The sequence below is a fragment of the Numida meleagris genome, chromosome 4, assembly GCF_002078875.1.
Source record: "Numida meleagris isolate 19003 breed g44 Domestic line chromosome 4, NumMel1.0, whole genome shotgun sequence".
Lineage (NCBI taxonomy): Eukaryota > Metazoa > Chordata > Aves > Galliformes > Numididae > Numida > Numida meleagris.
In genome coordinates, this window is record NC_034412.1 from 54,385,010 (window position 1) to 54,404,627 (window position 19,618).

A 19,618-nucleotide genomic window follows, 5' to 3' on the forward strand; every position below is an offset into this window, starting at 1 on the left:
ACCTTTTTCTTTAATTTGCATTGAACTCTACTGACTGTGCCTCAACCATAGAAGGTATAGCTTGTTTTCTGATTTATTTTGGTGACTAGATGCTTATTTTCCAGGTTAGTAGCTTAGAGTATTTCTATGACAGCTGCTCTTCCCTCTTTTTAACAAAAGAATGAGGCTGACATGACGCTGGGTGGCAATGCACAGCAATTGTTTTGATGCTATCTCTGTTCATCTAGACCATTAGAGACACGCAGTTTCATAGATTACTTTTAATTCTGTCTTGCAAGACTAATGGGAAAGTCAATGTTCTACAGCCTCTTGGTCACTGATGTCTTTTGATAGTTTTTGCCTGAGCATTTGCGTTTTTAGGATATTTTACAATAGGTGGCACTATCATCGTGATGAATGTAAGTTCTTGGGCAAACTTGCCAAAGGCTTAGTAATATGGTAGACATCTTTAACATCTGTATGAATACTTACTGCGCTCCAGTTGCAGACCAACACGGGAAGGGTACCACTGGGGACCTGTTCAAATCACAAAGTGTGGCTGTTAATTTCATGGTGTGTGATCTAAATTTCTCTCCTTGCTAGTATACTTTTTATCTGATGGCTACAAATATGAGGTAAAAAAAATCTTCTCTTTGGGTATTAACTATACAAGGAGAACACAAAAGAGCTAGGAGAAATGCACAGTACATACATACATACAGTTGCAGCAGAAATCTGTTTTCCCCAGTCAAATGTTGGATGGACCAATCTCAAAGCCGAATGCTCCATTAGCACATGAAAGATGCAGTGTGCACGCACCACTGTGGAGTATAAAGAGGACCATATTTCTTACAGTATTTGCCAAAAATCTATTTTAAATGGAATCAGTCTGGCTTCTACCCCCAAAGTGATGCTTTTTGTACAGTCCAGTCAATAGGGTTGGATTAAGGTTGGACTGGGAATACACAGCTAGTCCTATTTCTTAACCACGGATGCTCAGTCAGTAATCCCACTAGGCAGGTAGTGACACAGAAAGCAGAGGCACCTGGGTATCTAATACTGATGTACATGTGATTTCCATGATGCTCATTGACTTAAGGGCATTCTCTAGAAGCAGCTTTTTGAATGGTCTGGTTTAAAGGCTGCTCTTAGATGCACAGCAGCAGTTGGAGATTGTTATGAGGTGCCCTTTGATTTTGGATGGAAACCAGTCTGTTCAAAGAGGTACCGACCTCCAGCTGCATTTGTGTTTCTCAGTGCCAGAGAAAGTAAGTGCCAGAGAAAGACTGCAGAAAAGATGGTGGCCATTCAAACTGTTACCTGTTCCTGCTCTGTGTGGTACCTGAAGTCAGGAGGCTCTGAGCCTACAACTGTGCAGACTGCAGGGGAGGAGCCTGGACCAGATGAGGACCGGTGTGTCCAGCACACTCTCATTTCAAAAGCACTTGGGCTAAGTGTGAGTTTTGTAGGAAAGAACAGGTATTAGATGAACCCATGAACCAGCACTAATAGCAGGAGGTGAGACACATCCATCAAGTAAGGCACAAATGTTTTTTTTTAAAGTTCAAAAAAAATCCATGGCTATTAAAGATGACAGAAGGAAGACAGAGAAAGAGCAGCTGTCTAGCTTGTCAAGGAAGATATTATTTGTTCGAGGACAGCAGATATCAATAGTTATTTGGGATCCTGAAATGCAATGTACCTTTGTTAAACTGGAATCTTCCTCTCAGCACCCCCAACTCATACTACAGTATGTTTCAATAAAAGACAATTTACCTAATCCTGTGACAACATGCTTTTAGGTATGACTCATAATCTGCACAAGGGCAAACAAAGGTTGTTTTTGAGCATGTCATCCCACATTTCCAGTCCTTTAGCCCCAGTGCACCATTATTTTCATACACACTCAAAGATTTAGTCAGATGGGAGAGTGCCTTTGCTGCTGCTTGTCTGCAGTGCCATTGTTATCACACTGCTGTGTCTCAGATTTCCAAGCCATCCATGGGATGCTGTTTGTATTTTGCTGGAAGGGCCTGGAATTAATTGTTGTGATGAAGCTAAATTCAGTGTCAGAAGCAGCTAAATTCAGTGTCTAATCAGCACCCCAATTAATTCTTGCTACTGCCTGTCAGAACAGGGGCTTGATGGCTCTCTCCAATACCTGGAGCCAGCAGGCGCTGACGGATTAGCTTCACCTACCGTCAGCAGGAGTTCACAAGTGCCTGTGCTCCAGACAGAGTAACCAAGCACTCATTAAAGACAATGACATAGCTGCAGCTGTGTGCAATGCTTGACAGCCTCTCTGCATTCCCACATCTGGCAAAGCTCCTCTTGCTTCCAGCTGAAGTTGGATGGTTTCTTTTTTTCCAGGGAACTTACTTTTAGTAGTGTTTACTTCCCAGTTTATTTTTTTTAAAACTTCCATAGAATCACAGAATGGCTTGGGTTGGAAGGGACGTTAAAGTCCACCCAGTTCCAACCCCTGCCATGGGCTGGTTACTCCCTACCAGATCAGGCTGCAGAGGGCCCCCTGCAGCCTAGCCCTGGGCACTCTGAATGCTTTCCCTTGGCGCCTCATGTAGAGATGAACAGCGATCCAAGCACATAGGTGACTGAAGTTTATCTTGCAACTCCTACCAAGTATAAGAATAGCCATGAATTATTACCTACTCACTACTACAGTGAGAGTACATGAGAGCTCGGCGTCCTCAAGAGGTCATGTTCCCTGTGTGTTCCTTGGAATCAGCAGAGCTGCTCTGTTCCTGTTTGCAGAGTTTATGATTTTGGCTAAGCATTTCACACTGGGACGAAAGCTGTAAGAACAATTTAGTTTGCAGCCCCCTTGTATATCCCAGACTGTTTTTGATTTTCAAAAAAAGGCAGGCTGACAAGAACATAAGAAGCACCATTATGGTTCAAACCATGGGTCTGTTTAGCCAGTATTAAATCCTTCAACATTTAGCCAGTATTGTGGTTCCTCCACTGTGTTTTCTAGATTTCTAGCTTTTGTGCAGAATAACTTTCATTCTATTCCTTGCAGTGTGCTTAAATAGCTATTGAAATAGCTTCCTGGTTTTCCATCTTCTATTTGATTCTTTCTATTCTCTTGACTTGTCCTTGAGGATTCAGAATGTGTGTTTCTGTCTTTAAAACCATCATCCTCAAATACACGCACATGAGCACTTGAAGGCTTTCCCCATTCCTTATCAGAAAGAATATTCACGAACCATTTGATTTTCTTTTCACTGCTATGATGCAGACAACATTCCTTCTATGTGTACATGCTTCCTTTATTCTGGAAATGTAAGTAATTCATGGCGACTGTTAATCCATTTACCTTATTCTGACTTCTTTGTCACAAATCTATCCTGACTTTGTGGAATATTTTAGTCCAAAACAAAAAAAAACAAATATTTGTTCTGAAAAAAAGTAAAAATCTTTTAATGCTATCATTACCTTAAAACATTTTAATTCTTCCCACACAAGAGCAGAAGATGATATTTTCTTGGAAAGTGACAGTGAGGTAAAGAAAGTAAACACTGAGTTTGCTTTTTATGTTCTATTTTTAAAAATGAATGTGAAGAAAACAGTTTGATTTTAGACAAGTTCTTTGTTAGACCTGCCAGTATTTAAAGCAAAAATTTAAACCTAAACCAGCTGACACATTAGAAGGAAGGATATGTAAAAGCTGACGGCCACCTACAGTTTGAGCAAATCCAACAATTGTAACCACCTGCTAATACTGGAGATAAAAAGGAGATGCGCTATTGAACAACCATCCAAACACCTACTAAAATGACAGCTTCCATATCACACTCAGTTGCCAGTGCTTCAGTTCATTGCCTGTTCTGTAGTTAATTACGTGATCAAATGACTATTTATCACAGAGTATTTATGAAGTTGCATGGACCTATGTGAGAGCAAAGGTTGAAAAGAATACATGATGAGGATCTCTCCTGCTGGGAAATTGAGTGCATTCCTTTGGACTCAGCCCTGCAAAAGCTGTTCCTCTGGGGAACGAGGAGTCTAAGAAATGCTAACAGGAGCTGACAGACATAGTTTAGAGATAATTAGCAGATTGACTTTCCATGAGCAGCTAATTTTATTATCGGTTAAATTGTTTGCTTCTCATTGTTTTTTGCTACCCATGCATCTTTTGTAACAAATAGGGTTAATAATTACAAGCAATACCTGCTGTGATATGAATAGGATGATGTGAACAACAAAATTACTGTAATCAATCAGCACCAGCATGTTGCTTAAATTTGCAGAAGTATAGGAAATTCTGGGGAACCTTGCAGCACTGATATCCCTTACATGATCACCAAAGGTCGGGCACTAGCTGAGAAATGTAGCAGCCCTTGCCTATATAAACAGAGCGTGGCTGAAATGTGCTCACCACCTTAACCAGACTATTGTTTTGATGTGTCTTGCAGGAATAAGAGGTTGCTAAGAAATACTCATGTACTGCTGTTGAGGAGAAGGTGTTTTTGTACGTAATAAATGGAGGCAGATACACCAACACACGGTTTATCTGAATACTAACTTACTGAGGTCTTTCCTTGACAAGTAAATGCTGAACAAATATAGTCTTTCTATGTCCATGACCTTAAACAGCACTGTTCACAAATGTTCTTCCTCTGGGTTGGAGCAGCCGTGTTTGAGCGCTCTTGGGAACAGAGAGAGATCGCCATGCTGACAGTCGCAGCATTACTGGACTGAGATTTGCCTGCCCTTGCTTTGTGGAGCTGACAGCGGGATGTTGAATGCTGAGATGACTTGAAACTGTTGTTTTCTGCTTTGGTTTGGAAGAAAAGGCTGTGGGATTTGTTGCGCTAGCATTGCATGTGAGTGATTCTTGAGCATGAGGGCAGTAAGCAAAGCACACCTAAGAAAGCACAGTAAAACTGAACTGGGCCACAAGACCTAGAAAGAAAGTATCTAAAGGTATTCCCATGCTTACCTTCACTGTAATAAATGACAGCTGCTGAGTACTGTATTGGCACAGAACTGGGCTAGTGGGGCCAGGTGAAAAACCAGATGCTGCTTCCACTCCTTGCTAGGTCCTGACAGCATGGGGCTGGCCTTCCAAAGGCACCTGGTGGAGCCAGGGTCTTTGACTAGGCTGTGTTTTTCGTTGTAGCTGTACCTTTGACGTGCTGCATCAGAATATTCTGAGAGGGAGCAAGATCTTGAACAAGATCTATGTTTTTGTGGGAAGTCTGTGGAAAAAGCAGACCCAGCGTGTCCCATTCAGTCAAATCTCAGCAGGGGACTGAAACAGGTGTTGGTTTTAATGGCTCTGTACCCAGGGATAAATCCCTTTTCTTTCTCAGCTTCCGTTTCCTCTGATCTGTTTTATTTGTAAGCTTTCCAGTTAAGATCTTTGGCCAGGTGTTTTCCGAAGGCACCTTGACCCCTAGCTGCTATGTCAACTCAACCACTTTCTTAAGGATGTGAAATTCAGAAAAGGAGTGATCTGATCATTTACTTCTTCTATTTTTTATAATACATCAATGCATGTAGCTACGAACACACTGCTTGCGCTGGGAGAGCAAGCCATGGGCAGGCCAAACTGGTGCCTCCAGATCTTGGCTAAACCAACAGTACTGAGAATGGATGGATGGATGGATGGATGGATGGATGGATGGATGGATGGATGGATGGATGGATGGATGGATGGATGGATGGATGAGGTCATGGATGGGTCTGGGCAAGGGGCAATAAAACACTTTCCAAACCTGTGAAGCAACTAAGCCCCATCCTGACAAAGTGCATGCTTACATACTTCCCTTTTAGCTGTCCATTTTGTCGTTCCCATTGGTTCTACATGCTTTAAATCTAAGAGTATCCATCTTTCCTGTGCAACACTAGCCCACACAGCTCTGCAGTGCGCCCTAGGGTACAAACTCACCCACCTGCATTTTCACTGACTTTTAACTTTTACAAATGGCTGAATGCTTTGAGGAACAAAGCCCTGCACCCCGCCACCCTGCACATTTCTTTTTCCTAAAAAAGTCCCCACACTTTAGCTATATTCTGATTGGGTAATAACAGAAGAATTTCTTAAGAGTCAGCATAGTTTGTAGTAATGAAGATCAATCGTTGTTAGTAGCAAGCAGAATATTATTTGTCACTTAGAGGTCGATTTCTGTCACTAGCAGATTAAGCTTTCAATTTTCCATCTCAAACAGCTTGACACTGAAACTAACTGAAAATTTAGACAAGCAAAAAGCATCAGAAACTACAAGCAAGCATGCAAGCAATATTTATATGCATATTTGAATAATTAGGAAAAAAAAAGAAAAGAAAAACTTGCCATGTGCATTTCAATTTTCCTTGTAGCCTTCTACAGAAGTTATAATTAATTTTGATCTTTGTGTGTGGAATTGCATTTAAATTAATGTGCATGGGCAAGGAGAGGGATTGAGGCTCACCTTTTGTTTCGTTAGTAACAACCACAGAACAGAATACAGAGAAATGAGAAAACAGATAACAGAATGCCCCTAATTCATGAAAGGAGGTAAGGACACACCAGATGCAGGGTGCTCTGGTAGTGTATCCTAAATAAAGTCTTATGTCTTCCTAAAGACTTCTTAAGTCTTTCTATAGTAAGTCTTATGAGGAGAGGCTGAGGGAGCTGGGGTTTTTCAGTATGGAGAAGAGGAGGCTCAGGACAGACCTTATGGTCTCTGCAGCTGCCTGAAAGGAGGTTGGGGTCAGCTTCTGCTCCCAGGTAACAGTGTTAGGATGAGAGGGAATGGCCTTAAGCTGTGCCAGGGGAAGTTTACATTGGGTATTAAGAAAAATTTCCTCTCAGAAGGAGTGGTGAGGCACTGGCACAGGCTGCCCAGGGAGGTGGTGGAGTCATCATCTCTGGAGGTGTTCAAGAAATGTGGAGATGTGGCGCTTAGGGGCATGGTCAGTGGGCATGGTAGGGATGGGCTGGGGTTGAACTGGGTGGTCTTAGTGGTCTTTGCCAGCTTTAATGATTCTGTGATTCTGCATAAACTTTGTCAGTTAAACTGTTGTGCAAGGAATGAGCCAAACATGAGAAACTGCACATTAAGGGACATGCAGTTGACAAATTATGTGTTTCAGGGACTAGAAGATAGCGTTCCTTCTTTGTCTTGCCTGCTCATATAGCAAGGTGGGATTTCCAGAAATGCAGCTTGATGTTTGTGATTTAGGCCTAAACCACCTAAATCTCTTCACTTTAGGAAGTACTTGGTGGTCCAACAAGCTCAGCTGGTACAGCAAAGATAGCTCAAAAACTCATCTGTGCCTCCAGCTCAGATGTAATGGGCAGAGGAGAGTCCTACCCCAAGCCCTGGCTGTGCTTCTTTAAAAGCAATTCTTAGCCAATTAGCTAATAAAATATGCTAATGAATTATCATTTTCTTTCAGTATGTGACTGCACAGCTCTCTCCCCAGCCTCTAATCTAATTAGGATGCATTCCCTCACTAACCCCTAATAGCAGCTTTTTATTTTTTATCTAATGGCTGCACCAGTGCCATCAACAATCAAGTGAACACATTTGAGCTGCCATGATTTCCTCCTCAGCGCAAATTAAATTCTCATAAATTCATTGCTAGATTCACCACACTGAAAATGAATCCCTGCTAATAAGAGGACTAAACTGTAGCTTCTCCACAAGCCGTGAGGAAGAAGCAGCACGGAGCTGCCCTGCTTCTGCAACAGATCAGATAGATGAGTCAGCGGCTCTGTGATGCCCCCCATGTTCTCCCTAGGAGAACTTTATTTGGGCTGGTTTAATTCTCCCATCCCACCACTTTAATTAGAGTAAGTGGAGGCTTCTGTGCCTCAGAAGCGCAGCTATGAGGATTGGGAAACTGCTCGTCCCCCCTCTGCATACTGGAGATAACTAAATGCAGGAGCAGGATACAGGGGTAGATGTACAAAGAGCAATTAGAAGTAGGCACCTAACTAACACTGTAACAGTGGCAGTCAGGCAGAGGGAGAGGCCGGCCTACATTTTACATCAGCACAGCCAGCAAATGAGCTGCAAACCCAAAATAACTTGCACATTGATTATTTCAATGGTGAATTATTTCCAGCAGCAAATATATTCAGGATCATTGCAGTTTGGGAACAATTTAGAAAGAGGCAGAACTCCCCACTACTACATTACTTTTATTGTAAATCATTTGTTTAGCTTCTTGTCTTTGATGAATTGCATTCATTAACTTGAAATAATGGTAAATATCAAGTTTTATTTGAAAGACTTCTTATTTTGATTGTCCTCAGACTTTCTCCATATGCTCAAATAGGAAAATAAATAAGCAGGGTATGAACAGAAGAGAGCAAAGAAATGCAAAAACATCACTGTCACAGGGTGACTTCTTCCACACTGAGGTCCAGACAGAGTCCCCTGCTCTTGTCCTGCTCACCTGAGGTTCCTCTCATTCTAGCATGGGAGATTTGCTTCCTTTTCTGTTATTTCAGAGTGTTGGCTCACTTCTGTAAGAAGTCTCAGCACTTTTCGTGCAAACCTATTCACCTATGCAGCTCCTCCTGATGTCCAAAGGCATGGGGACACTTACAGAAAAAAACTGATGTAGACACAGAGCACATTTAAAGCCCTGAAGTGATCTAGACCCTGCCATCATCATCAGGCATCTCATTAATGGCCGTGAGATCCTTTTCACAGTCAGGAAGAACCACTGGGGGTTTTCTCATCTTGAATTCCTTAATGAACATTTAGCCCACATGAATGTGGTGGTGAACAGCAGGTTGAAGCTGGAAGTCTGTTACTCAGATAAAATCGTAATACCAGAGTTTAAAAGGTAGGAGCTCTTTAAAAACAGAAACAACTTTGGCATCTTCAATTTACAGTTCAGTTGGCTATAATTCTTCATTTTATCTGCAAATTGCACATTCTCTAGGGCCTGGATTACTTCTATAGTGCCTTGTACTGTCCTTTTCTCAGCTGAGCCATAGACACTGTAATAAGACACACTGTAAGTAATAGCAAGCAATTCTGATAAACAATTTTTGTTGCTTCTCATCTAGATCTGTCAATTGCATCTCCTGCAAAGGAAAGGAAAGCAAAGAATCTAGCTATGAAATTTCCTTTTCTTAATGAGGCATTTAAATAGCATCTCACATTTGTTCTCCAGTTGTTTACATAGGATGTCATTTGTGATGCATTGTTAGAGCCCTGTAAATCTCAGCTGGGAACAATATCCCAGAGAGCAGAGAGGACCAGTTCTGCTTCAAGCTACATCTCTATAGATTCATTGCCTTTTCTTTCATTATATTATTCATCTGAAATGATATCTGTAATCCCGCTAATGAAATGCAATAGCATAGCATCAGATGAAGCATCTGCCAAAAAGAGAAAAAAAGTGTGAGTTTCCATTAAAGTTTTTGAGATGATCTTCACTTTTCTATTCCTGGTTTGAAATATGGCTGTTTTTTTCTGAAGATCAGCTTATTTCACAAGCATTTAATGGATAGCCTAGCTTTTGTGTTCTAGACACCTGCTTCCAGTTCAATAGGTCATTAGGCATATATTTAAATCATTAATTGTCCCAAACAGTTCTTAGGGATCACAGCCAAAGCAGACAAAAGAGTGCAAGGTAAATGAAAGGTGGGTTAATTATTCTTATTTTATAGATGAGAAAATGAAGCTTGAACTGTAGAAAGTGTCTAGCACAAAATTCACCCAGATCAATAGCATGATTCCCATTGGTTTCAAACTAAGCACTAAAGACCTGTGTCAAAATGCCAAATTCATTTCAGTGCAAATCAGGAAACTTTAAACACCCCAGCCATCACTCTGACATTTATTGTTATCTTTGAAGACCAAAATACTTGAAATATCTGACCCTAGAAGTGCTGCTTGAGGTCATATGTGGCTAAGTGCATTGCTATGGCACCAGCTGCATAAGCCAAAACTCAACCATAGTATTAGTTACTGTATTGGTTTCCTAATATAGTACAAACTGAAATTATTCTTTATAACCACATTTATATTTCAGAAAGCAAAATTACGGAGATGTCTAATCAGACACTTCTCAGACTGATTTAATATCTCCTCCTATATAACTAACAAGATTCAAGCACTCAACAAAAGTGAACTGCAGCTACCTGGTCTGGTGTTCACTCTGTTCTGGAAGGCTACCAGGTAACTACAATATTATGACTGCAGCTGAAGCACTCTCTGCCTTTCCTTTCCCTTTGGAAAACTGGCCAGAATTGTTTGGGTTTTTTTGTAATTCCCTTTGACTGAAAGGGAGAAAGTGTCTAGCACAAAATTCACCCAAGTCAATAGCGTAAATCCCATGCTATTGTGTGGGGAGATTGCAGTTTGAGGTTTAAGTATAAGCTCTAAATTCTTAGTCACTTTCAAGATGAAAATCGCTAAGTTAACTCAGTTTGGCTTCTGCTTTCTTTTAACTATGTTATGTCAGCGATGCCACTCTCCTTTCCTGGCTAGCTATTAGAAAAGAAGTGAAAATATTCCCAGCTCCTTCAGATATGTTACAATTGCTTTGACAGATAAGCCATACATTAAAGCCACACAAATCTATGCCAAGAGATGGACTCTTGCATTTTGCATAGAGAAATTTGCACAGATGATGTACCACAAATAAGCTGATTCAGAGGTCATCCTCCTGAAACTTCTTGCTGGGGAGATCAGAACTGAAGCTGACTGGACAGGCTAGCCTCCTGGCTACATCAGCATGCCCAGGCAAGAACTCCGGCTTTTGTTTTGACATGTACACTCTGCAGAGACAGGATGCAATTTACTCATGGATCAGATCGGACTGGGAGCTGGGGAGGAAGATGGTAGCGATTGTTTGCTTTTTGTGGCAAGAGCTGTTGCTCACTTTGTGCTTAGCTTTGCAAAAGAAAAAGTAAAGAGTTTAAATATGTATGGAGTTCACTGTACCAGTAGCAATAAATTTAAGGAGTTTCCAGTCAAGTGAATGGTGTCAACAGGCACAGAGAAGTAAAAAGACCTTAGAATGATGCCATTTGAGGGATACTTATATTCAATGTAACCTAGTCTCCCATTAGTATCTGCTGTGTGGCTAAGACAAGAGACAAATCAATTATAAAATGAAATAAATCTCATCATGTTTCCTCCTCCTAATCTAGTCATTTTCATTTAGGAGTTCAACGCAGATGAATGAGTAATTTACCCCGATGAAATCACTGTACTTCATACTGCCCATTTGCAATAACTTCCCATCCCTAGCATTTCACCTTCAGTGTTAATTTCTAGTTGAGTTATGAATGCAGGGAGAGGAAAAATTATTGAAAACAATTGGTGGATGTGACTGCCAGCCCTGTGCGTCCTGTGAATCTGTGCTGGGGATGCAATGCTGGGCCCATGAGCTCTGCAGTAAGACAGCCTGCACAGGAGGATATTGAAAACTCATTCATCTATGGATTTGGGCTGTATCTCTGGGGTAGTATGAACTGCATAGAATAAAAACAGGGAGGAAGGACTTCGAGATTTGTTAAAAACTGTATTTTGCAGCTGCCTTCCTGCACAGAGAGTGCAGCTGGCTCAAGGCAGCTCAGGCCAGTACCAGATCATGGCCCTGTTTCCAAAACATTGGCTTTTTCAAAGCCTGATGTCCTAGTGTAGGGCAGGAGAAGGATCCCTCTGGAAGGTTCTGTGTCCTAGATCTGACTTGTTTGGGTCTCTTCAGTCGGTGAGACACATGAAGGGCTTGTGGTTGATTGACAGGCCAGGACTAGGAAGTCAGCCTGGGAGAGCCATAAATAGCGTAATTCAGCTTCTCCAAGTCCCCAGCAGGTGTATTCATTGGGCACATGAGTCTCTCCAGGCATTAAAATTGACAGATTTCATTAACTTGCTTCAACCTGAGAATCCAGCTGTAACAGTGTGGAGAAATCAGAGGAACTGCAGGTTCTCGGCAAGACTGTTATCAGGCAGTCCTGACTGCACAGAGCCTGTAGGCAAGGCAGTAGCTTAGCAGTCACCATTCTTGCTGATACTACTCTTAATGACTAATCCCCACAGCATCCTTCCCCACCTCTTTGAGCCTTGCAGTTTAACACTGCGGACAGCCTCTGGAAGGAAATTACGTGATGCAGAAGGAACAGCCATCCTTTCCAGCAGCAGTACTGCATCCAGCTCTTGCATTTAGCATAGGGCTGGCAAAATGGAGAATTTTTCCTTAAGCCCTTTCTCATGGAATCATGCTACCGGTTCTCAGATATCACTAAAAATATAGAAAATATAAAATACAGAGTTCAAGAAACATCTGGACAATGCTCTTAGTCATATGCTCTGATTTTTGGGTGGTCCTGCGTGGAGCCAGATGTTGGACTCGATCCTTGCAGGTCCTTTCCAACTCACGATATTATATGAGTCTATGATTCTATGAAATGTGCAGGATGAGAGCAGCAGCTGAAATCTGGCAGATGAATGCATCCTAACACATTGCCATGCAGCTTGCATGGAGGAGACTAAAGGAGAATTTGGTTCCCAGCATGAAGTAGGAATTGCGTCGTTTCTCTCCTTGTCCTCTCTCCGGAGAAAAGCAACAAAAAATATTTTGGTGGTTTTCCAGGGGACGTAGCTCTCAGGATCTCTATAGAAATACCTGCTAAGAAGCAGTCATAAGACTAAAGTTTCATAATGTCCAGAAATTATGCTGTTTATTCTTGAGTGCCACCTACTGACAATTTCTTTCGTAATGATTTACTTTCACTAACACTGCTTATTTAACATACTTTATGTAACATTTGTTAGCTCAGAAAGGGAGGCCTGCAGATTTGAATCTCAGTGATAAGAAGTTAGCATCTTACTGGGACAGCTAGCAGCTTACAGTGTTCCTTATTCCTTGAATATTTCCAGCCTCTCTGCAGGCTGGGATATTCTGCGTCAGTTGTTTTCAGTCCTTGCTTCTGCTTTGCTTTTTCCTTCTGTCCATCACCAGGCTTCCTCCCATCTGCCTTTCATTACTTGCCTGCTGCTCCTGCCTGGAGGGCAGTTTCTGATCTCCCTAAGCTCGCTCTCCTGACTTCAAAGAGTAGGTACAGTTGTGCTACCTCCCTGTGCAGAACACTGTATCCAAGATTTTTTGATGGTGTTGCTGAGATCTTATTTCCTCCCTCCTTTCTGTTCTTTCTCCACTTTCAAGAACTTTTCCAGAAACTTCTGTGTGGTAACCTTGAAAATACTGAACGATCACTGACTCCATTATACCACTTGTTCTAGATGTATTTTATTTTAGTTATATGATACTTGGATTAGCATTATTATTACTACCATTTTTCATTTTCTACCTATAAGATATTCTCCCCCACTGGTCCAATACATTTTGAAAAGACAAAAATAAATTAAAGGTGAAGATTTATTGCCAAGGACAAGAGCTTGCAGAGTTTAGTCTACAAGGTATTTCTTTCCCCAGTGTGCACATCATCCATAGATACAAAGAAAAAGCCAGGTATCTAACTCATTATAAGAAACTGAAAAAATGGGACAAGAAGCTTCCTTCTGATACACTAAGTTTTTGGCATGGCTTCACCTCTGCCAGCTACCCAAAGGAATTAGGAAAACAGCACTAAACTCAGCACACATCACCAATTTGATTAAGGCTTCTGTGACCGTGGCTTAGAAAGTACAGAGCGAAGGCTAGTAATGCCCAGGCACTCCGCTGCCACCCAAGTTCAGGCAATGAGTAACAGATGTGTAGACATTTGTACAATGGACGATGTGTTTCTGTCCATGACACACATCGTGTCACTCCTTTTTGGAAGTTTTGGCTAAGGCCAAAACTGTAATTAGGTTTAGAAAGGATTATACAGATTCATGGTGGGCAGGTGTGACGTTTGCTGTTAAACATGGCAGCCTGGATCTTCCACCTGCTACAGAAACCCATGGCTGGAAAGCGGCAGCAGGCAGCTGTGGTTCTGTGCTGACCATGGTGCTGCTACAGCACCCAGGGGCTGATCCAAAATTGTGCTCTGTATCCTGGAGAAAGCCTTTGAATTCCCACGGAAAGGGCCATTTGTCTTAGATAGTTACCTCCACTAAATGCTCATAGATCCCTGAATCTCCAGTGATACAACTGGGATTGCCCTGTTGAACTCAGTGCCACAGAAAACACAGTGTTAGCTTTGGCTGGGATTGTTTCTGTAGAGAGAGTTTTGCTGAAATGAGACCCGATGAATAGTTCCATATTTGTTCCTGGATTTCTGAGTCTGTATTTTTTTCATACAAATACAGATCCAAACTAATGTTTGACTGACTTAGAAACTACTGAGCACTAACACGTTATGTGTCACTTGCATTCCGTTTCTTTTACTTAATGATTAACAGTCTCCTGCTGCAATTCGTAATTCAGTCTTTTTCCTCTTTTCTTCAATCAGGCAGCAAAACCTGATCAGTGACAGAGACGATGCTTGTGAAATTGCTGCACAGGGGTTCCTCTCACTCACTGAAGGGCTGACAAGACACCAGCTGAGGAGAAAGCTTAATTGCATAGGTGATCAAAGGATAATGCACAAGGACAGAGAGACTGTAAGGGTGTCCGCGTAGGAGTGTTTTAGCAAAGATTATAGGGAAGATGTGAGTCTGGCACACATGAAATGACAGAAATGAATGCATGAGCTAGTACAAATAGACACTAACCAAAGGCATCCACAGATCAGCTTCAGCCGCTTCGCAGCTCTTGCCTAAAAGAACTGTATTCCGTAAGCTGTCATCCCCCAAACTACACAAAGAGAAAAAAGGGAAGGTTTGTTCTTTGCCAGTGGAAAAGGAGAAGGGGGTAACCTCATGAAACAATAATATCCAGGCTGAGCTGGGAAAGAGAGATCAAAGCAATGAGCTGGAATGGGAAGAAATGACACAGGACGCTGTGACACAGTGTACTCATGAGAACAGTGGGAATTGAACTAAGAAACTGGGGACTGAAAAAGCATTGAAGGCACTTTCCAGCCCTTCTATGTGCTGTAAAGGGCCATACTGTCAGAAATTCAGTCCATGGTTTGTATTGTGCTTTGTTGTACTGCTTATTGTCTCCCTTACACACAGCTGCACTTACATCACCGGAAGCATTTGAGAAGTAAGGTACCTCTGTATATGAAAACAGGTGCCATTAAAACAGCATATACACAAACTCGTACCATTTTACCCCAAATCCATTAAAAACTTCATTATAGTTAAATTGGGATAAGTCTCTGTGCCAGTGATCAACTGATTTAAGCCGAATCAATATAAACCCAGTTTGAATTGATTTAGGAGAGTCTAAGCAGAAAAGCACACCATTTCACAAAGTGATGGGAGGACATATTCTTATTGAAACATTAAATCTTACACACTCATTTGGTGCTTCATTTCTAGCCAGTGATTGTCTGGCCTTTATTTCCTACCCTCAATTCTTTTGCATCTTTTTCTAATCAACTTAATAGCCCAGTTTAAGTTAACAGGCCTTGTATAGTCCTGCTTATCCCACAAAAGTGACACTCTAGGCTATGAGTTCTCATCACAAGGAGCACCCTACTTTCCACAGACAGAGAAGAAGAAATCTGCTCCCATTCTAGGAGCAAGGCAGCAAAATTGAGCTCTCTACAAACATGCACACAGTATTCAGAATTCAAGACCCACCATACATGCATTTATATCTCGTAGATTTCAGGTGTATTTGGCCCCTCTTATCAAAATATTAACCCAGCAATTCATAAAGTATAAAGGGAAATGTCATCAAACTTTGGCACCCAGCTGCCTGCCTTGCTGTTTCTCTCACCTTTCCTCCCATTGCTTCTAGTGAGAGCTGGATGTGTGTGACTAGGAGGTGGCAGAAAGAAAGCATCCAAAAAAACTGTTCTGTTCCCCAACAGCAAGAAAAGAGGGATCTTCAAATGTGATTGCTCCTTTCATCTCATGTACAAGGTCCATATCTGCTGTCTGTATGTGCCAAAAACTATGCTTTCCTGCAGTGTTTTCTCCCCTACTCATGGATGCAAAAAACAAAAAAGCAAGGCTGGAAAAACGGGAGTTTGCCCAGGCCATTAAGGAACTGGGCAGCATTGAGTTAATTGAGAACTTTGCCGCATTGCTTCCATGATCCCAGAAAAATCATTCAATCACTCTGTGCTTAAGCTCCCTGCTACAGTAGCTGTTTGGTCCACATGGTCTATTTACAACCAGCTTGAAGTAGTCTCATGTTATCTAAGCTTATCTAATATAACCCTGGGAGAGCAAGTGCAGCTGAGATCTTGAATTGGCACTGTAATGTTAGAAATGGGATAGAAAGGCATTGCCCCTCCTGGGCTAGTGGTGTTAAATAATGCAGTCATCTCCTTCCAGCCTCTCAAATCTGTGACAGCTACAGTAGAACCTTACTCCAAACACTGCTCTAATTTGGCACTGGAGCTGTCAAGTCAGCCTCAGCTTTTGTGTGAGATTTCATGAAAAATAAATTTGACTGTTTCTCCAAGCTGAAAGGCCTCTAACCATGCCCCCAGCCTGCTAGCCACAATACTTACAGGCTTTGTGAAATTTGTGTTTCACATCTAGGAGGGTAGATGATGGAGGTACCTAAAAAAGAAAACAAAATGCAAGCAGGTTAATTTTTCCACCTTTTTCAATTTTGGATCCCTTCCTCCCATAAATGCAGAAACGATTAAATTTGTCTGTAGGTTCCTTAGGCAACAATAAAGCAAATCAATACATTTCCATCTCACATTTGATTTGCATCTTCCCTGGCCTACCTTTGCTTGGCCAGTTGAAGGGTAAAATCCCAAGGGCAAGAGGGAAAGCTGCTGGCCCTGCTGAGGCAGTGACTGCCCCTAAGATCAAACCGATGGGACACCTTCAAGGGTTAGCTTTAAGTTCAGGTTCATGCGTGCTGGGACATGGGTCTTAGAGACATGAAGAGGTTTTCCCTGGGAGCCAGTAGTAAAGGTAGGATTTTCTGTCCTTTCTGCTTGAAATCAGTCTCTTTCTGCAAGCTGTCGTTTGTGTGCAGTGAAGCAATTCAGGTGTCACAGTGTTAGGTGGTAGTCTGGAGGCCATTTAGGCTCTATTTTATTATGTTTATTGATTTCTTAACACACTTTGCACAAAGTGTCTGAGAAACAGTAAGAATTTACTAGACTGAAAGACTTAGAAGTAGCCTGAATTTACAAGGAAAAGGAATGGAACACTTCAGAAAGAAATATGTTAAGCTTGAGATTGAGGTCTTAACAAGACCATTCCTTTGCATTTGACACTGATTTAATATTCTGTGTTGCTGATTTAAGCTCAGAGACTAAATTAAAGTGTATCTTAACTGTGGGGACCCACTTTGTCTCTAGTGAGAGACCTCACAGCTACAGACTGCAGAAGGTAGAAAGCTTCCTTCCCCCAGGATTTCAGGCACCTGTGCTATGGAAAACTTCTGGCTCAGCAGCTGCCAATCAGTACAAACAAATAAACTTACATCATTTGACACCCAATACAAATATCCAATATACTTGTCATTATTATTATTATGGCATAGGAGTAAGCTAACATTTTTCTAGTGATAATATGAATAGGCAGATAACTCATTACAAGTTTCAATGATCTAAAGCTCTATATCAATACCTGTGCTACATAAATGGTGTGTAGAGTTAAGATTTTTACTAGCTCTGTCTTTGGGTTTAGATGAGAATACTTTCTTTTCCACGGTCAGAGAGGGATTTGCTAGGCACTGGTAAAGTCCAGATTTGCAGTCATTCCATGCAACTTCCAGTAGAATAGCACATCCTCATGTGCCTTCTTTCTGTAATGTGTACAACTGCTGTGGACTTGAATAGGAGAGGAAGATTTTGGTTTGTTTCTTTTTTGTTTGATTTCATTATTATTATTTGTTTTCAAAACCTCTAAAAATACCTGAAATTGCCTTGTTACACCTCATAATTCCACATCTGTGAAGTGTGGAGCCCAGACATGGATGCAAGTGGTGTTAGGTGGCAACAACCCTAGAGACCCAAGACTGCAGACCAAAACCTGTCAGGTGTCCCAGTGCAGGGTAGGTTTGGACGTTTTCTGAGCTCAAAGAAAGGAAGCCAGAGACCTTGCTCAGGACCGATAAAAATCAAGGTGTTGCCAAGACAGATAATGACCACAATGATGTCTCAAACTGGGTGCTCAAAGAACTGATACTAAATACTGATTGCTGAATACTATGAGTCAATCATCTTACCCCATAAATGGTGTTAAGCTGAGCACACTCATAGCATAGAGTAGCCCAAGAGCCCCTTGATCTCCCCTTGCACAGGGAAGCCCCTCATGGTTACACCTGCGCAGAGATCCCTTACACCTTGATGACAAGATGCCTTGCTGATAGAGATCCTTGGTAAGTGATGAATAGTTTTAAGCTTTGCTAGCTTCACTAAAATTGCATCTTAGATTGAATGTTCATATATTGTTCAGACATAAACCATTGACCAAATCTAGTAGAGGATCCAGCCACACCGGGACTCCTTACTTCTGTGGTTCAAGGAGCTTAGAAAGCAATGGGGTCCACTCTGAACCTCAGGATTCATGAGAGGGTCTCCTGGATGAGTGTGTTTAACCCTATCCTCTGTGCAGTAAATAATCAAGTGTACCTCGCCATCTCAAACCTTGCTAAGCCGCTGTCTTATTTAAGATTAAGCTTTGCTAAATCACTATATGATATCAATATATTCCTGCTTCCTTCTTATGAGTGAGGTTTTTAAGTTTCCATCCGTGACAAACTCACAACCAGATCTGGTGTTTGAACCACATAGCTGGACTGTGTTCCCCTGCAACATTTACAAGTGATGCAGAGCTCATTAGCAAGGGCACTGCTGGGCATGAGTATGTCCAAGCTGCTTGAGGCTAGAGCTGCATTTAATCACTCCAGGTCAGGCTGGTTGGTTGGTTGGCTAGTCGTGGTCTGGCACCTCTGTGCGGCACCACACTGTGTGGGCTGCATGTGCCCAGGGAAGGCCTGGAGCACGTGTTCTCAGTCAAGAGAGCAGGAAGACATTTGTTTTGTGGGCCAGCTGGCTTGGAGAAGGGCCGTTCTCTTCTCTTGAGGCAAACTGCACAGACCACAAGTTGAAAAATAACACAAATGCCTTCCTATTGAGAATGGGCTGTGACACTGAGGAATCACAATGTCCTTTCCCAGGCAGAATAATGAGGCTATAGCCACAAAAGAATGAAATACATTTTTTTATGATCTTGATAATTCTGTGTCCTTTTTCTTAAAGGCATCATAAAACAACCAGTGAGGCTATAGATTCTAATATTGATCAACGTGAAGATGGATGCTGAGACATCAGCTTACTACTAAGAGCGGTCTCTTCATAAACCATTAATTATCTTTCGTTCTTTTCATCCTACATCAATACAAGCTAAAGAATTGTAAGGACTGGAACATCATCTCCTCTTATTACCCATTGTGCTAGCTGAATAAAAACCCTGAAACATTTCACTTTAATCATTAGTCTTATTCTTCTTTTATTCTTTTAAATTATTTATGAAAGGACTATAACCTTTCTTTTCCACTAATTCAGCACTTCTCAAATATGCAAAGGGAAAACAGAACCACCCTTGGTTTATTTAAAAGATCAATCTCGTTTAAAAGATGAATTTCATTGTCCAAGCACCTTAGTTGGCACATATCTTCT

The 19,618-nt window shown here is 41.6% G+C and overlaps 1 protein-coding gene and 1 long non-coding RNA gene across 5 annotated transcripts in view; one reads left to right on the plus strand and one right to left on the minus strand.

Moving 5' to 3' along the window:
- LOC110398367 overlaps positions 1-19,618 on the plus strand; it is a 411,724-nt gene that overhangs the window by 359,555 nt on the left and 32,551 nt on the right. The window lies entirely within an intron of this gene.
- Positions 1-19,618, minus strand: part of TECRL (trans-2,3-enoyl-CoA reductase like) — a 54,733-nt gene that overhangs the window by 23,300 nt on the left and 11,815 nt on the right. Inside the window, exons 2-3 of the mRNA XM_021395937.1 lie at positions 16,481-16,532; positions 472-516 (exon numbers count right to left, since the gene is read on the minus strand). Coding sequence (XP_021251612.1) covers positions 472-516; positions 16,481-16,532 — 97 coding nt within the window. The remainder of the gene's footprint in view (positions 1-471; positions 517-16,480; positions 16,533-19,618) is intronic.